General features: G+C 42.1%; 2 protein-coding genes across 9 annotated transcripts; both read right to left on the bottom strand.

The window, feature by feature from the left end:
• Position 1: 1 nt before the first annotated feature.
• Positions 2 to 4,499, bottom strand: nat8 (N-acetyltransferase 8). Of its 8 annotated transcripts, none has more exons than XM_058077566.1 (3): positions 4,199 to 4,499; positions 3,435 to 3,457; positions 2 to 1,730 (listed from the first exon to the last, which is right to left on the bottom strand). In XM_058077566.1, exon 3 carries the CDS (start codon positions 1,711 to 1,713, stop codon positions 1,039 to 1,041), a length of 675 nt encoding a protein of 224 aa, XP_057933549.1. In that variant the 5' UTR covers positions 1,714 to 1,730; positions 3,435 to 3,457; positions 4,199 to 4,499; the 3' UTR covers positions 2 to 1,038. The 8 variants fall into 8 exon arrangements, with proteins under 8 accessions (XP_057933549.1, XP_057933548.1, XP_057933550.1 ...); XM_058077565.1 differs by having other exon boundaries at positions 4,203 to 4,499; XM_058077567.1 differs by lacking the exon at positions 4,199 to 4,499 and adding an exon at positions 3,838 to 4,183.
• Positions 4,500 to 5,046: 547 nt separating this feature from the next.
• slc39a8 (solute carrier family 39 member 8) lies at positions 5,047 to 16,499 on the bottom strand. Its single transcript, XM_058077545.1, has 8 exons — positions 16,215 to 16,499; positions 14,523 to 14,685; positions 10,635 to 10,804; positions 10,368 to 10,490; positions 9,169 to 9,333; positions 7,242 to 7,449; positions 5,990 to 6,174; positions 5,047 to 5,924 (listed from the first exon to the last, which is right to left on the bottom strand). Exons 1-8 carry the CDS (start codon positions 16,497 to 16,499, stop codon positions 5,778 to 5,780), a joined length of 1,446 nt encoding a protein of 481 aa, XP_057933528.1. The 3' UTR covers positions 5,047 to 5,777.
• Between the last annotated feature and the right edge of the window lie 231 nt (positions 16,500 to 16,730).

Raw genomic sequence — 16,730 nt, 5'->3', positions numbered from 1 at the left:
ATCACACCTTGATTTGTTTATTCGGAACTTTTAATTAAATTGTCAAATACCAAAGAATCTCCCCACATATCAAATATCTGTCACGGTCATTTATTCGTTGCTAGGCAGAGTTCATCAGATCAGTCACGATGGTCCCGAAGGCCAATTAAATAATTTGCATAAGAAAACCACGCCAATTATATGTAAACGACAACCGGAAACAGTAAATCAGGCTGACGCAACAAAAACAGGACGTATTATGTTCATGTTTAACAAGAAATATAAACAATTGGTGTCAAAAACGACTAACAATCACTTTAACCAGACTATTAAAACTTTTTTTAAATTAATTGGATGACTTCTATTCATGGGCAGCACGGTGTTTAGTGGTTGGCGCGCAGACCTCACAGCTAGGAGACCAGGGTTCAATTCCACCCTCGGGCATCTCTGTGTGGAGTTTGCATGTTCTCCCCGTGCATGCGTGGGTTTTCTCCGGGTACTCCGGTTTCCTCCCACATTCCAAAAACATGCTAGGTTAATTGGCCACTCCAAATTGTCCATAGGTATGAATGTGAGTGTGAATGGTTGTTTGTCTATATGTGCCCTGTGATTGGCTGGCGACCAGTCCAGGGTGTACCCCGCCTCACGCCCGAAGACAGCTGGGATAGGCTCCAGCGCCCCCCGCGGCCCTCGTGAGGAGAAGCAGTGGAAAAATGACTTCTATTCATGTTACCTAAAATGCATGGTGGGAGACAACCACAGTGTGTCCCAATGAGCAAAACAATCAGCTAAAATTCATCTGTTAACTGCCTTTTGAATTATGTTGTATCTATCAGCAAAAATTATTAAAATTGCAGAAAGAGATCACATTTTTTGGCTTATGTTGACATCTTAAATAGTGCTACAAATTCTGTGAGCTGTGTTCCATGCATTAAAAAAACCTCAAAGGCGGCCAATCCCAATAGGATTCAATTATTGTCGTGTTTTTCCCAATGTGCATTCAATTCAGTTCAATTCAATTCAGAGATTAAAAAGAAGAGTCCAGCTGTGGTGTTTACCTCAGTTTCCTTTTTTGTCTTTCTGCAAATCCAGTCTGTACTCAAAGAGAGAGAAGTTCATGAGCTTGGCGAGGACGTCAGGAACGACAAACTCGCGCACCTTGTCGTAGCCCATGTGCTCGTAGAGCTTCTGAGCGTCAGTCTGGACCACCGAGGTGTAGAGGAGGACGGCGGGGCAGCCTCGCTCGCGGGTAAAGTCCGCCACTTTCCGACACAGCGCTTTGGCCACGCCCCTGCCGCGGTGACTGCGCCGCACAGACAGGCGCTTCAGCTCCAAGCACTCCGGGACGTTCTGGTTGGGCAGGCACGCCACCATGCCCACCACCTGACCCTCCTTCTCCGCCACCCAGAAGCACGAGTCCTCGCCTTTCATGTAAGTCTCGTCGATGGTGTTCAGGTCCTGCTTGTAGGACATCTCGATGTAGCTGTTGAACTGGTAGACCACAAGCTGGCGGGCGGCGGCGAGCAGCAGCGTGACAGTCAGGATGGGCAGCAGGAAGGATTTGGAGCTGGTCAGGAGGGCGCAGAAGGTGCACATGAGTACCATCTGGGTGAGCGGCTGCTTCAGGAGGTGCACAAAGGAGGAGGGCACGTGCTCGCTCATGCCCAGCGAGAAGAGCTCCTTCACCGTCTCAGCATCGTCGTCACAGTACTTCCGGATCTGGACAGCGGCCATCGCTCAGCGCAGGAAGTCTGGAGATGCGAAGCGACCCATTAGATACAAATATGTTGACTGTGGCAAAGTCTGAAAACAGAAACCTGTTTCCGAAAACAGGCTGTTTTTCCACATGGAAAACATCTCATTCACCCTAAGTAGGTAATAATAATATGTACTAGAACAGGGGTCTCAAACACGCAGCCCGTGGGCCAAATGTGGCCCGCAGGACACTAGTTTGAGGCCCCCGCCTTGATATGAAAGTTTAATGTTAGTGCGGCCCGCGCAAATTTGATATGGATGCTGTATGGTATCATGTACCCAGAAAAAATGATTACGTTTGATTCATGTTCATGTTAAAGGTTAAATAACTGTTAATAGTTATCCTCCCTATCCGTGTGGAAGTGGTAAGTTTTTGGCTATTTCAGTTTAAAGGAAATAACTTGAAGGCTACCGTTTAGGTCGCTAGCTCTCTAGTTTGCGAGTTAGCATGTGTCTCAAGACCCTGCAGTTGCGCAATATGTTGTAAATAAAAAGAGTATAAATGTGACTATAGTCGTGTTTTGTCATGTCTACAGGGCTCTAATAATGCTTTGTTCATTTTAATCTGAAAAAAAATATTTGTCTACCCACCAACTATATGTGGTTTCTTAAGTTTTTATTATTTGCCATTTTATTATTATTATTGTAGGAGCTATTTATTAGTGTGTTCCTAGGTTTCTGATATCTGTTGATTTATTTTTTGTTGTTGTTTTGTTTGGATTACTTGATAATATTTTCTTGTTAGTTATTTATTTATTTGTTTATCTATCATATTTTGTTGGGGTTAATTAGTAGTTAATTTCTGGGTTTATTTCATTGGATAACACCCTGGGCACCTGCAATATATTTAGGTAGGCAGTGCTCACAGGACCAGCATGCACCGGGGTGGGCCTATGGTTTTTGTAACAGCGCAAGAGAGGCAACAGGAAAGGCCCTTGTTCCTTTTTTGTTTGTTTGTTTGCTTGCTCGGTAATAAAAGGAAAGAAGAAGAAACGGAACAAGATTGTTTGGACAATGACTCTTTTGCCTGCGTAAAACAAAACCCATGGTGCATCAGTGGCCTTTTGATTATAGTGTAAGTTACGTTTATTATTTTACTGAAGGACAAATAGCCACTACAATTATTATATTTATTTATTACTGATTGATTGATTTTCTTTATTCTTGATGTGTTTATTTATTTTTTATCTTATTTTGTGCAGAAAAATAAAAATGAAGATATTTGAGAACAGTGGAATGTTTTATCAGAGCTTTTATTGTAGAAAATCGGAACCAAAGCACTGAAAAAGTTTGTATATTTTTCTGTTTTTAATAAATGCGTTTTTTTTTTTTTTGGAAAACCTGATGCGGCCCAGCCTTGCCCAGACCCTACCTCCAGTGGCCCCCAGGTAAATTGAGTTTGAGACCAATGTACTAGGGTCTGAACTCGAGTCAGACCTGGATCACAATTTTGATGACTTTTAAAGACTTGCACTCCACTTGGGGACTTTAGTCTGAAGACTTGAAAATACTTGATATTTTCAGTCAGTGTGTTGTGCAAAATGCATCCCCATTCAGAGTGTTCAACTAACGTGGCCATTGTTATATATTTTCCAGCATGACAACACATTTTCCCACAGAATCTTCCACATTGAATGCATCAGACCTGCAAAACGAAAAAAAAAACCCAACCAGATTTGCTTAAATATTGCATTACTTACTGGCTGTTGCAGTGGCAAGCGTCCTAAATGGACAAAAGAAGACACACAATATAATAATAATAATAAACCCTGAAATCAGGTTCCGATACGTTTTCTTGTGGAATGAATTTACTGTGTGACGTTAACAAAGGTCAAAGGACCACTGCTTTGCTGAGCCGATGTTCCACATTTGAATAAAGGCTTCAAACATCACAAACTGTAAAATAATGAATGACTAATGAATTGGACCTGGTATAATAAAAAAGGGTGAAATGTGCCTTTTCACAAATAAAACCGTCATTATTAGAGTAGTGGGTGTCAGGCAAAGATGACGTCTTACCTAAAATGTGTGAAATGTTTTAGCATCAAGAAGCGTCACTATTTAAAAATACAAACAAAAACAGTCGAACTGCACTTTTTTTACCTTAAATTTACATTTGACTCGCAAAGTGCCGAATAGGCAGCTAGCATACCGATGCTAACTTGAGCGTCGTTGGTTGCCGTCCTCTGACCTCAAATCAGTGCAGTCACATGACATGACGTGGTTATCATAATAAAGCAGGCTAAATGGCTTCTTGGTGATATTACTTGCTGATATTATCTTTAAATGAATCCAAATGGTTAGGTCCAAATATATAACAGTTGTGCTCACTTTCGAAAGGGACGGGTCGCAAACAAGTTACGCATCCCTTTCAAGGATTAGCTAGCGGCTAGCTAGCAGCGTCGATGCTATGCCATCGCAGCGACCGCGATGTTCGACCTTCGTATAAATATTAAATGCATACTTGCCTTGGCGTGTTATCCCTGTGCAAGTGTGTTGAGTTGAGGAGAAGAAAATAGGAGAAAGAAAGCTGGTGGCAAAAGCAAAGCAAAGTTGAAGCAAAAGAAAATCAACTAATTCCGTCTCTGTGCACTTGAGGATATGTCGCTTTCAAGGTTTGCAACAAAATGGGAAAATCAGCTTTAGCCATTACTGTATTACTTGAGCCAGCATCCAAAGCAAAGGAAATAATGCCAAGTTGATGCGACTCGTAGCACTATTTGCTATGCTCGCGTGATTTTAATTTGTTTCCTCCGAAAGGCCTTTACTTTACAGACCAGAAACTTCCGAACAATACTTATGAACGGAAGACACTGAACGCACCTTCGGAAAGCGCATTGTTTCGTCACCATGGTGAATAGGTCTTTGTTTACATAAGACACTATTTACATCGTCAATAAAGGCATACCCCCAGCCCCCACCACCAGAACAGTTTTTTGCAAGACTCAGAAGAGAGTAAAAAATGTCAGCGTTACTATTAGGAAAATATATTCTTTTACGAATATATTAAATATAAATTAAAGTATATATAAAACCAGTTATGTATATTACTTTAAATAAGTAATTACTATTCACTTCCTCCGAAAGTAATTGAATTTGCGTTGTTTTATGATATAAATCATATTAGGACCAATATTTCAGCAACCTTATGTTACTGGGTTTCTTTTGTGACACGCTGCCTTGGCCTGATGACTTGCAAATATCCACCAAACCGCTAGAGGGGAGTGTTTTCCTGCGAGTGAGCAACCGATGGTGACTTCAGCAATGCTTGATAAGACACCAGAGTAATGTCAGAATAATTCGTGGAAAATGATAACGGCATTAATAACGCCGTTATTCTCAAAGTAGTCAATCCCAACATTGATTATTACAAAAGGAAATATTATTTATTTTTCAAATGTCAGGAAAAAGCATCATTTTGTTCCTGTGCCTTTAAATGTAGACTCAAACAATTTTAAAGAGCCACACTGCTCTGGTATTAAAATCGCAAACTTTCTATTTACAGTATTCATAGTTACGTACTAATAAGCCCAGAGGTCAAAGGTCCCAGTTGTTTCATGGATATTAATATTTATGTTTTTTGTGTCAAAGTATACAGTCACTTTGTCTGAATAAACCCTGAGGAAAAACGTGTGTAAACGTACAATTATAAAATGTACACTACTGCTACATGTTATAAAGATTGTCTTTAACTTGAAATAAAAAAATAATGGCTGTGATTGTGTAGAATCATCCACACATAGAAAAAACAAGATAAAATCATGTAAATAAAAACTGTACTTACGGTAAAGTAGGTTATTACAGTACATCAAAGAGGATAAAACTGTCTCTTTCAGACAAATCGGGCTGGATTTCATTAATGAAATGATTGCATGGATTCCCACTGCTCGTGGAGAACAAACCCACTTTTGGTTCTGCTTGTGCAAAATATTCACTTGACATTCCTGCTCTCTGACACCGTGAATGATGACGATGATGATGAGCGGAAACAGAAGCAGCTCTACGTTTTCTTCTGGAGCCGACCTGCTCCTCCGTTGCCCCACTCAGCCCAGGTTGATCTGTCCCGCGAACATGGTGATGAGCAGGATGATGGCGAAGCCTGTGAGCAGCCCCGCGTTCTGGATCAAGAAGAAGACCAGCTTGGAGGAGGTTCGCTTCTCTTCCCTGGCAATGGCGTCCATCTCGGGAAACTGAAAGGAGCAGAGCCAATGGATGTATCGGGAGGATTCCGACCGAGGGACCGCAGGGGCCTCACCATGTCTGCCAGAGCGATGTACAGGAACATCCCACCCGCGATGGCGAAGATGGCGTTGGGAGCAAAGTTGCTGCCGAGCAGAATGCCGAACACCAGGCCGACGTAACACGCCAGCGCCGACAGCAGGTTGAAGAAGATGGCCTGAGGGATGCTCATCCCCGAGTTGAGCAGGATCACAAAGTCACCTGACGCACATGCACATCGTTAGCCATCCGTGACCTCAACTTCCTGTTTTTCCTCGCTAAAGGGCTGCAACTCACTTCATGGATGATGTTGCAGCTCGACATGTCATCACTCATGACATAACTGTCATTGAAGTGGACCATTTATTAGGCGCCGTATTATTCATTGTAATTGTAATTTTTAATAAAATTTAAATAAATTAAATAAATTCAAATTATTTTTTTAACATTTTAAGTTTTAATTTTAATAAAATTAAAATTAATTTTTAAACATTTTAATTTTAATTAAAATACATTCTTAAACATTAAATTAAAATTATCTGCAAATGTCAGTATCACCCAGTAAAGTAGACAAAATACAGTATATATATATATATATATATATATATATATATATAGTATTTGTAGTAGTATTTATTAGGCACCGTATTATTAATTGTAATTTTAAATAAAATTTAAATAAATATAAATAAAATGAAAAATAATTTTTAAACATTTTCATTTTAATTAAAATAAATTTTTAAACATTAAATAATAAATTTTTAAACATTAAATTAAAATTACCTGCAAATGTCAGTATCACCCAGTAAAGCGGACAAAATACAGTATATATATATATATATATTATTTGTAGTAGTATTTATTAGGTGCCGTATTATTCATTGTAATTTTATTATTAATTGTTATTAATTAATTATGAATTTATTTATTTATTGTAATTTTAAATACAATTTAAATAAATATAAATAATTTTTAATTTTAATTAAAATAAAATTTCACAAACATTTCAATTTTAATAAATTTTTAAACATTAAATAAAAATTAATTTTTAAACATTAAAATTATCATCACCTGTCCAATGTCAGTATCACCCAGTAAAGTAGACAAAATACAGTATATATATATATATATATATAGTATTTGTATACATACACACTTTGTGGGTGTACATATGTACTGTATATGCATACTATATTTAAAACAATTCAACAATTTTTCATAGTCATTATTGATTCAAACTATTTAGATTTTGATGGTGATTCCTATTTATTCTTGAGTGACATCCTCACCCAGCTCATGAGGGAACTCCTCACACACGATGGCGGTGGACGTGCTGAAGCCGGCCATTATGGACACGGTGAAAGAGGCGCCGATGGCCAGGCCATCGATAAAGTTGTGCAAGGCATCGCTCAGCGTGATCATCCACGCCACCGTCTTGATGCTGCCGAGGCGCTGGCCACGAAGACAGCGGCACATCACGCTGGACACCCCGATGTCCTGGAGGCCGGGAACAGCGAGGGATCAACATTCGGAAAAAGAATTACAACTTATTTGTTGGGGGAGTTTTGGGGACAAATGGCATGAAAGGCCAAAAATATATCCGGTATGTGCATAAATATATCCGGCATGTATATGTGTATAAATACGTCCAGCACGTGCACAAATATGTCCGGCATGTATGTGCACAAATACGTCCGGCATGTATGTGCACAAATACGCCCGGCACATGCACAAATACATACGTCCGACACGTGCACAAATACATGAGGCATGTATGTGTATAAATACGTCCGGCACGTGCACAAATACGTCCGGCACGTGCACAAATACGTCCGGCATGTATGTGTATAAATCCATCCGGCATGTGCACAAATACGTCCGGCACGTGCACAAATACGTCCGGCACGTGCACAAATACGTCCGGCACGTGCACAAATACGTCCGGCACGTGTACAAATACGTCCGGCACGTGCACAAATATGTCCGGCACGTGCACAAATATATCCGGCACGTGCACAAATATATCCGGCACGTGCACAAATATATCCGGCATGTGCACAAAAATATCCGGAGTGTGACGACACGCGAAATGCCTTCTCACTTCCTGGTTGCTTTGTGGCCAAGTTCTTATAAAACGGCCCTTCTGCCACCTTGTGGTCGTTTTTTTGGCTTACAACCGCATCAAACGTGCTTTCTTCTTTCGTAAAGTTGCATCATCAACTCTTTGTGCATGCAAACCACTCGGCCCCCGCGCCGCCGACATGCAAACCACTCGGCCCCCGCGCCGCCGACATGCAAACGTGCGGCCGACATGCAAACCACTCGGCCGCCGTGCCGCAGACATGCAAACGTGAGGCCGACATGCAAACCACTCGTCCACCGTGCAGCCGACATGCAAACCAACCGGCCGCCGCGCCGCCGACATGCAAACCACTCGTCCACCGTGCAGCCGACATGCAAACCACTCGGCCACCGTGCCGCCGACATGCAAACGTGCGGCCGACATGCAAACCACTCGGCCGCCGTGCCGCAGACATGCAAACGTGAGGCCGACATGCAAACCACCCGGCCGCCGCGCCGCCGACTTGCAAACCACCCGGCCGCCGTGCCGCCAACTTGCAAACATGCGGCCGACATGCAAACCACTCGTCCACCGAATGAGTGAAAAGACTTGAGCTAGCATTCCAAGACTGGTCTCAAAGTGCATGTTTCGGAAAAGGAGACCGTTATCACGTCAGCGTAAAACGCTGAAAAGGCCAAACTCAACCTCGCAATGAAGCGGCTTGATAAAAACAAAACCAAAAAGAGGAGGAATGCTGCAGGCACGTCAACCTTCATTGCAAGGTGAGAGCAGACGCACATTAGCGGCCTTTTGGACTCACAATGTCTCCTTTTAGGGACGCACAAGGAGTCTTTGTGGCACGGAAGGACAATTCCCGCATTGACCAGGAGGGGAAGGAGCAACCGGCCTCTTTGTTTGACGAGTCTTTGTCCTGGCAAACATTAACGCCGACTAATAGCGCAACAGCCTGCACTACTTTGTCTAGAACGTGCTGTCACGTGACCAGCAACTGAAGTCATCACGTTTTGTGTGCTGAAGATCCAAAACATATCAGCACACAATGGCTGATAAGATTCAATGGCAGCCTCGTTAGATAAAAGAGCGATTGGGTTCAAAGTTGAGCGGGTTCGCCCATGTGCCGACGCTAAGCTAACCTCCTCCGCCGGTGCCATGTTGGTGTGCGGGCGGTCCGAGTTCACGCTGCTCCCGTCCGTGCTGATGGTGCTGATGTTGCTCAGCACCACCGATTCCTTCTTCTCCGACACGTCGCCGTTCGGCAGTGAGGCCAGGTCAGCGGGGGAGAAGTGGGAGGGGCCGTGCTGGCGAGGAACCAGAGGACTGATGTTAGTTTGGTTGGAGGGAGGAGGGAGGAAGAAAGACAAAAGTAGGAAACAGGAATAAGATAGGAAGTGACTGACTTCCTTCCTTCCTGCTTCCTTCTCCACTTCCCCTTTCTTAGTCTTACTGTCATCATTCTTCCTTCTTTGTTTCCTTCCGCTCTTGTGGTACACCCTCATCAAGTGAAGAGCGGAAGGAAATGAAGAGCAGAAGGAAATGAAGAAGGAAGGATGATGACAGTAAGACTAAGAAAGGGGAAGTGGAGAAGGAAGCAGGAAGGAAGTAAGTCAGCAAAAAAGGAAAAGAAGGACGAAAGCAAGGAAGGAAGGAAGAAAGGTTGTGAGCAAAGAACAGTTAGGACCCAGAAAAGGAAGGATAAGGAAAGAAGGAAAGGTGAAAAGGAAGGATTTTCGAAATAAGGCATGAGGAAATAGGAAGCAGGAAGGAAGTAAGTCAGCAAAAAAGGAAAAGAAGGACGAAAGCAAGGAAGGAAGGAAGAAAGGTTGTGCGCTAAGAACAGTTAGGACCCAGAAAAGGAAGGATAAGGAAAGAAGGAAAGGTGAAAAGGAAGGATTTTCGAAATAAGGCATGAGGAAATAGGAAGCAGGAAGGAAGTAAGTCAGCAAAAAAGGAAAAGAAGGACGAAAGCAAGGAAGGAAGGAAGAAAGGTCGTGCGCTAAGAACAGTTAGGACCCAGAAAAGGAAGGATAAGGAAAGAAGGAAAGGTGAAAAGGAAGGATTTTCGAAATAAGGCATGAGGAAATAGGAAGCAGAAAGGAAGTAAGTCAGCAAAAAAGGAAAAGAAGGACGAAAGCAAGGAAGGAAGGAAGAAAGGTCGTGCGCTAAGAACAGTTAGGACCCAGAAAAGGAAGGATAAGGAAAGAAGGAAAGGTGAAAAGGAAGGATTGTAGAACTAAGGCATGAGGAAAGGAGGAACTGAAGGAACTGCCATGAGCCAAATGCCGACAGGGCGCCCACCACGACGCTGATGTAGGTAGCGGAGATGATTCCATACCTGGTGTTCCACCTGTAGAGCCATTCTTAAGATCCTCTCCACTAAGAAGAGGAGATAAAAGCCTCCAAATATTCCGATGGCGTTGCCTACATAGTCGTCTGCTTTGGGATCAAAGCCCAGAGCCTGCAGAGGAGAAATGTCCACAACGTGAGCTCGCATCCTGACCCCCACCCCGTGTGCTCTATTACCTGGTCACTTGTTGCTAGGCAGAATCCACAGCTCAAATGGGGGACTGTTGTGATAGGCCAGCGGAAAAGAAAGACAAACCTCTGGTATGAGCTGGAGCACGGCGTTGGAGAAGAGCGTTCCGATGGCCAGGCCGATGAAGTAGGTGAGCACTTTGGGGAAGTAGGACTTCTTGGTGAAGGGGATGAGCAGGAGGCCGAGGAGCGCCGCCAAGTTGATGACGGTGACCGCCAGGAAGCCCCACCCCCACACTGGAGGAAGACCGCCAACATGTTAGACAACCCTGAACAATCCCATCGTGGACCCCGGGGGAGGGCAGTACAGTGATGCCACCGGGAATTCCTTATATGGGCGTGCCTGGGTAACGCTGTAGGCCACTGTTTGTGTATTGAGAATGGTTGCAGTAACAAAGGCTGTAAACACACATTCAACTGCACTAGCATGCTCTGCTAAACTACGCTAACCCCACTACATTGAATCTCCTCTACTAAGGAGCGTTTCAGGACAAAGTTGTGACACGTTTGCGACTATCGATAGGGCTGCAACTATCCAATACTTTAGTGATGCAGTATTCCACTGAAACAAAGCCAACTTAAATTCACACGTAGGATGGACTACATGTTGGTGCTTTTGTTTTGGACATACATGACATGACTTTATTCATACTTTGATTAACTCACAGTGCTGTGTTTGTCTTTAAAGCTGTATTAAGTCACGTTAGCAGGGCAATAAACATTCGTCAGTACCCATAAATAAGAGAAAGCTAGCCCTCCACACGGCTAATGTTATGTCAGTAAGGTACAATGACCATCATCTCGCCGATTTGTGCTACGCTAAATGCTATGTTAAACGCTACGTTAAAGGCTCCGTTAAATTCTACGTTAAAGGCTACATTAGATTCTACGTTAAACGCTATGTTAAACATTACGTTGAATGTTACCTTAAATGCTATGTTAAAGGCTAGGTTAAACGCTACCTTAAATGCTACCTTAAATGCTACCTTAAATGCTAAGTTAAATTCCACGTTAAGCGCTACGTTAAACGCTACCTTAAACGCTACCTTAAACGGTACGTTAAATTCCATGTTAAACGCTATGTTAAATGCTATGTTAAATGCTATGTTAAATGCTACCTTAAACGCTACGTTAAATTCCATGTTAAACGCTTTGTTAAATGCTATGTTAAATGCTACCTTAAACGCTACCTTAAACGCTATGTTAAATGCTACATTAAACTCTTTGTTAAATGCTAAGTTAAATTCCACGTTAAACGCTTTGTTAAATGCTACGTTAAATTCCACGTTAAACGCTATGTTAAATGCTATGTTAAACGCTTTGTTAAACGCTTTGTTAAATGCTACGTTAAATGCTATGTTAAACGCTACCTTAAACGCTATGTTAAATGCTACATTAAACTCTTTGTTAAATGCTAAGTTAAATTCCACGTTAAACGCTTTGTTAAATGCTACGTTAAATTCCACGTTAAACGCTATGTTAAATGCTATGTTAAACGCTTTGTTAAACGCTTTGTTAAATGCTACGTTAAATACTATGTTAAATGCTACCTTAAACGCTATGTTAAATGCTACATTAAACTCTTTGTTAAATGCTAAGTTAAATTCCACGTTAAACGCTTTGTTAAATGCTACGTTAAATTCCACGTTAAACGCTATGTTAAATGCTATGTTAAACTCTTTGTTAAATGCTACGTTAAATGCTATGTTAAATGCTACGTTAAACTCTTTGTTAAATGCTAAGTTAAATTCCACGTTAAACGCTTTGTTAAATGCTACGTTAAATGCTACCTTAAACGCTACCTTAAACGCTATGTTAAATGCTACCTTAAACGTTATATGTTAAATGCTAAGTTAAATTCCACGTTAAACGCTTTGTTAAATGCTACGTTAAATGCTACCTTAAACGCTTTGTTAAATGCTACGTTAAACGCTTTGTTAAATGCTACGTTAAACGCTTTGTTAAATGCTACGTTAAACGCTACGTTAAACGCTTTGTTAAATGCTACGTTAAACGCTGTTTGGTGCAGTTTCAAAAACGGCCACAAGGTGGCAGCATTTTATAAGCGCTTGGCAAGCACCTTTGATATGTGATAGAGGGGGCAGGAATCTCAATGCAAACTGTAAATAGTTCATGGCGTCATATGTTATATTTGTAAATAAATGACTACTTTTTGTGTTGTTTATGATGTGGCATGGGAGTTTAGATTTTTTTTTTTTTTTTTAATGGTAATGCTTTCATTTATTTACAATGGAATCGATCACATCATTCAAATCACAGCAAAAGGAGTAGGAAGAAGAAGAGCTTATTTAATCCTACCCCCCCCCCCCCCCCACCATCATCTTTCATATCTGTAGCAGTACTGTATTCACTTCCTGTATTTTGGCTATATATAAGAGAACGTTTTTTTTGAACTAAAGATGAAAAAAGGTAGAAACACATGTACAGTATACCACGTCTAAGTAATATTCTGTGTGCCTGGAAAAATCACTCCAAATGGTGACAAGTAGGCGGGGCTAAGAGGAATTTCTTTAGAAAAATGTTGAACGAGTTAACAGTAAAACATGTTTTTATTGGCCAATTCCGCAATTCCGTTAAGGCAGAAATAACAGGGTCGGAGTAAAGATGCGCTGTGACGGCGTGAAGTGGACACTGGGCCGTGCGGCTCCTCAGAGTCCGAGTCCGGAGTCCAAAACACACCTCCGGAGGTGGAAGAGCGCAAGGCGTCCAAGCGTCCACCACTGGTGTCATCACGGCGCTTAGGAAGAGGGATGGCCCACGGGCCAAATGTGGCCCGCAGGACACTAGTTTGAGGCCCCCGCCTTAATATGAAAGTTTAATGTTAGTGCGGCCCGTGCAAGTTTGATATGGATGCTGTATGGTATCATGTACCCAGAAAAAATTATTACGTTTGATTCATGTTCATGTTAAAGGTTAAATAACTGTTAATAGTTATCCTCCCTATCCGTGTGGAAGTGGTAAGTTTTTGGCTATTTCAGTTTAAAGGAAATAACTTGAAGGCTACCGTTTAGGTCGCTAGCTCTCTAGTTTGCGAGTTAGCATGTGTCTCAAGACCCTGCAGTTGCGCAATATGTTGTAAATAAAAAGAGTATAAATGTGACTATAGTCGTGTTTTGTCATGTCTACAGGGCTCTAATAATGCTTTGTTCATTTTAATCTGAAAAAAATCATTTGTCTACCCACCAACTATATGTGGTTTCTTAAGTTTTTATTATTTGCCCTTTTATTATTATTATTATATTTATTTATTACTGATTGATTGATTTTCTTTATTCTTGATTTGTTTATTTATTTTTCATCTTATTTTGTGCAGAAAAATAAAAATTAAGATATTTGAGAATAGTGGAATGTTTTATCAGAGATTTTCTTGTAGAAAATCGGAACCAAAGCAATGAAAAAGTTTGTATATTTTTCTGTTTTTAATAAATGAGTTTTGTTTTGTTTTTTGGGAAAACCTGATGCGGCCCAGCCTTGCCCAGACCCTAGCTCCAGTGGCCCCCAGGTAAATTGAGTTTGAGACCCCTACTTTAAAGTATTTCCACGTTTACCTGCAATACTACTGCCCCCCTAAGAAGACTTACTTAAGAAAGCTTGCTGATGTATGACTTTTATGAGATACGATATCTGCTATCTTGCTGTGTTATTAATCATTCCGGCTAATAAACACCGGGATACAGTATCATCATTCCTTAAGGGCAATGAGAGACATTGACCGAGGAAACAACACGGTCTCCACGTAGGACCAGCGTGTGGCCTCAGTGAGGGGCCTTTTTCGGTTTTTGTTCCACCACAACAATAAAGACGAGAGAAGAGAAGAGCCCATTTATCCTCCAAAGAGGGACAGAAGGTCAGCATCAGCATCAGCCCCCTCGCTCTAATGTGTGTGTGTGTGTGTGTGGGGGGGGGGGGCATAAAAAGCCAGTAAAAGGCTCACCCGAGTAGTCAACCGTCAGCGGAGGTTCGGGGACGGTGTGAGGGCAGGAGGGCAGCAGCACCTGGGTCAACACGGCGGGACAGATCCTCTCCAGATGTCCCACGCTCAGCTGGCTGACATTCAGGAAGCCAAAGTGGGACAGGATCTCCTGGGCTGAGAGGCACTGAGCGAGAAGGGGGGGGGGGGCATGTCTCACTAAAATTGTACTTTCTATGTGAAATATGACTTGTTTTTCCGTTATAATACAACATCTGGCCGAGGGACTATGGGTGGTCATCAAAGGAGAACAACATGCTTACTCACGGTGCAACAAAAACAAAGCACAAGCAGGCTAATCGCATAAATATCACCTGCTACTTCCATGTAGCGGCATGCATTACATGTAACCAAAACTGTTCTTTACCAGTACCGCAAGGCATGCTGGGTAGCCCAGCGCCAACAACAATATTAGCTGTGAACAATAAAACATTGGATGTCAAGAGCATGCTAACATCCCTGCTGGGGTACCTCCTCAACCTCAAACATGTTGGGGGGGACGGGGGACGGGGGGGGGGTACCACAAGCTACCCAGCATGCCTTGCAGCAGGACTACGTGGGTGTAGATATTATTTACATAGCTTACGTCGTGTTAGCAAGCTAGCCACTAGCTGGCTAGCAACTAGCTCGACCACCCACTCGCCCCCAGCGCCTCCCCGGGTACCGACCAAAAGGTAACACCACAGCGTTTTGTTTTGAAATGAACGTTTTTACAAATGCGAGGTGGAGGCGTGTCTTTGGAAGTCTGATAACGACCCGTGATTGCGTCATCATGTAAACAGCAGCAGTATCAGTCGCTGAGCTGTATTCCGTCACTCATTACATGATTGATTGATTGTTTTATTGATTGCAATACATGAAGTGCTGCTACTGGTATGCCGTGGCATTACGATTTTAAACCCAATCAATAACAAAATGTGAGCAAACATTATCAATGTAATTAGGATTATTTTTGTAAATCAAATTCCAGGTCATTATTTGTGTGAATTTTAAATCCTTTAAATCCTTCGGAGGAGGAAGAATATATAAGTCATTTTATAGGAATGTCATTCTTTTCATTATTTGCGTGTTTTGACATCTTCGAAACAAAATGAATATACTTATTTGAATAGTCGTGAAAATGTGAGTAATTAATATTAATAGAACTGAGTAAAAATGTTAGTTTAATTATTTTGTAGTTTTTAAACATAGTGAACTATACTTTTATACTTTTAATCACATAAAGGACATTTTGGGGGGGGTGCCTTTTTGGTTAGTTTGCTTTTTTTCTTTAAAAGATGCTAGAAAGGGATGTATGGGATTGATAAATATATAATTAAAATGACTCAAACTGGACTATTTTGGTCATTTTATTGGGGTAATTTGCATACATTTACTGTACACCCTAAGCTATACTTATTTCCATCAATTAACGGTCATAATTGGGGTTGGAAAATGTAAGTGATTGATGTGAATATAATTATTTTATGACATATTTGAAGTATAATGAAAGTGTTTACCAATATTATTAGTGCTATCACAAAAGAATGACAGAATTTGAACATATATAGTGACCGTTTTTCATTGGCATATGCAAGTGTACCTAATAAAGTGTATAATAAACAATAATAAATAAAGGACTGACTGACTATGCATGAGTTCTTAACCGGCGATCACCTCTTGGTCGGCCAGCGGGTTGCCGTCATCCATCACGGACTCGGCTCTCCGGGCGGAGATGATGAGCAGCAAGTCCTCCAGGTTTTGGCCGGAGATGGACTCGTTGTGTCCGTAGAAGCGCACGATGTTCTCCAGGAACTCTTGTCCGGCCCCGACGCTGGCGGCGAGGAGCAGAAGACCCCAAACGGGAAGAAGAAGCGTCGCAGCCATCTCTCTGTTGATGCAGTCCAATAATAAAGACGAGCCAAGTTCAGCTGGCGTGTTTTTAACTGCAGACAACTTCATGGCACCCCCCACCACGCACGCCGCTCTACGGAGGAGCGTGGTGTGGGACAATGTTCCCTCCCTGGGGGAGGTTCAAAGATCAGCACACGCACGACGGGCAAACATGGAGGTGAGCGACCGCATGCGGCCATGCATTGATCCAATGCTTTCTCTTGTGCTTCCCCCCCTCTCCCTTTCCACTGGGTGCCCCTCCACACCTGGAATGCTCACACGCACGCGCAGAGAAGTGGG

The sequence above is a fragment of the Doryrhamphus excisus genome, chromosome 7 (assembly GCF_030265055.1).
Source record: "Doryrhamphus excisus isolate RoL2022-K1 chromosome 7, RoL_Dexc_1.0, whole genome shotgun sequence".
Lineage (NCBI taxonomy): Eukaryota > Metazoa > Chordata > Actinopteri > Syngnathiformes > Syngnathidae > Doryrhamphus > Doryrhamphus excisus.
The sequence above is the reverse complement of the archived record's forward strand: the minus strand, read 5'-3'. Positions and strand labels throughout refer to the sequence as shown.

Excerpts from the sequence above, each read along its gene's own strand:
- nat8 (XM_058077566.1), bottom strand. The coding sequence starts at position 1,713 with ATGGCCGCTGTCCAGATCCGGAAGTACTGTGACGACGATGCTGAGACG.
- slc39a8 (XM_058077545.1), bottom strand. The coding sequence starts at position 16,499 with ATGAAGTTGTCTGCAGTTAAAAACACGCCAGCTGAACTTGGCTCGTCT. Across the intron at positions 14,686-16,214 it reads ACCCGCTGGCCGACCAAGAG|TGCCTCTCAGCCCAGGAGAT; the intron begins GTGATCGCCGGT and ends CTTCTCGCTCAG. Across the intron at positions 9,334-10,367 it reads CTCTACAGGTGGAACACCAG|CACGGCCCCTCCCACTTCTC; the intron begins GTATGGAATCAT and ends GTTCCTCGCCAG.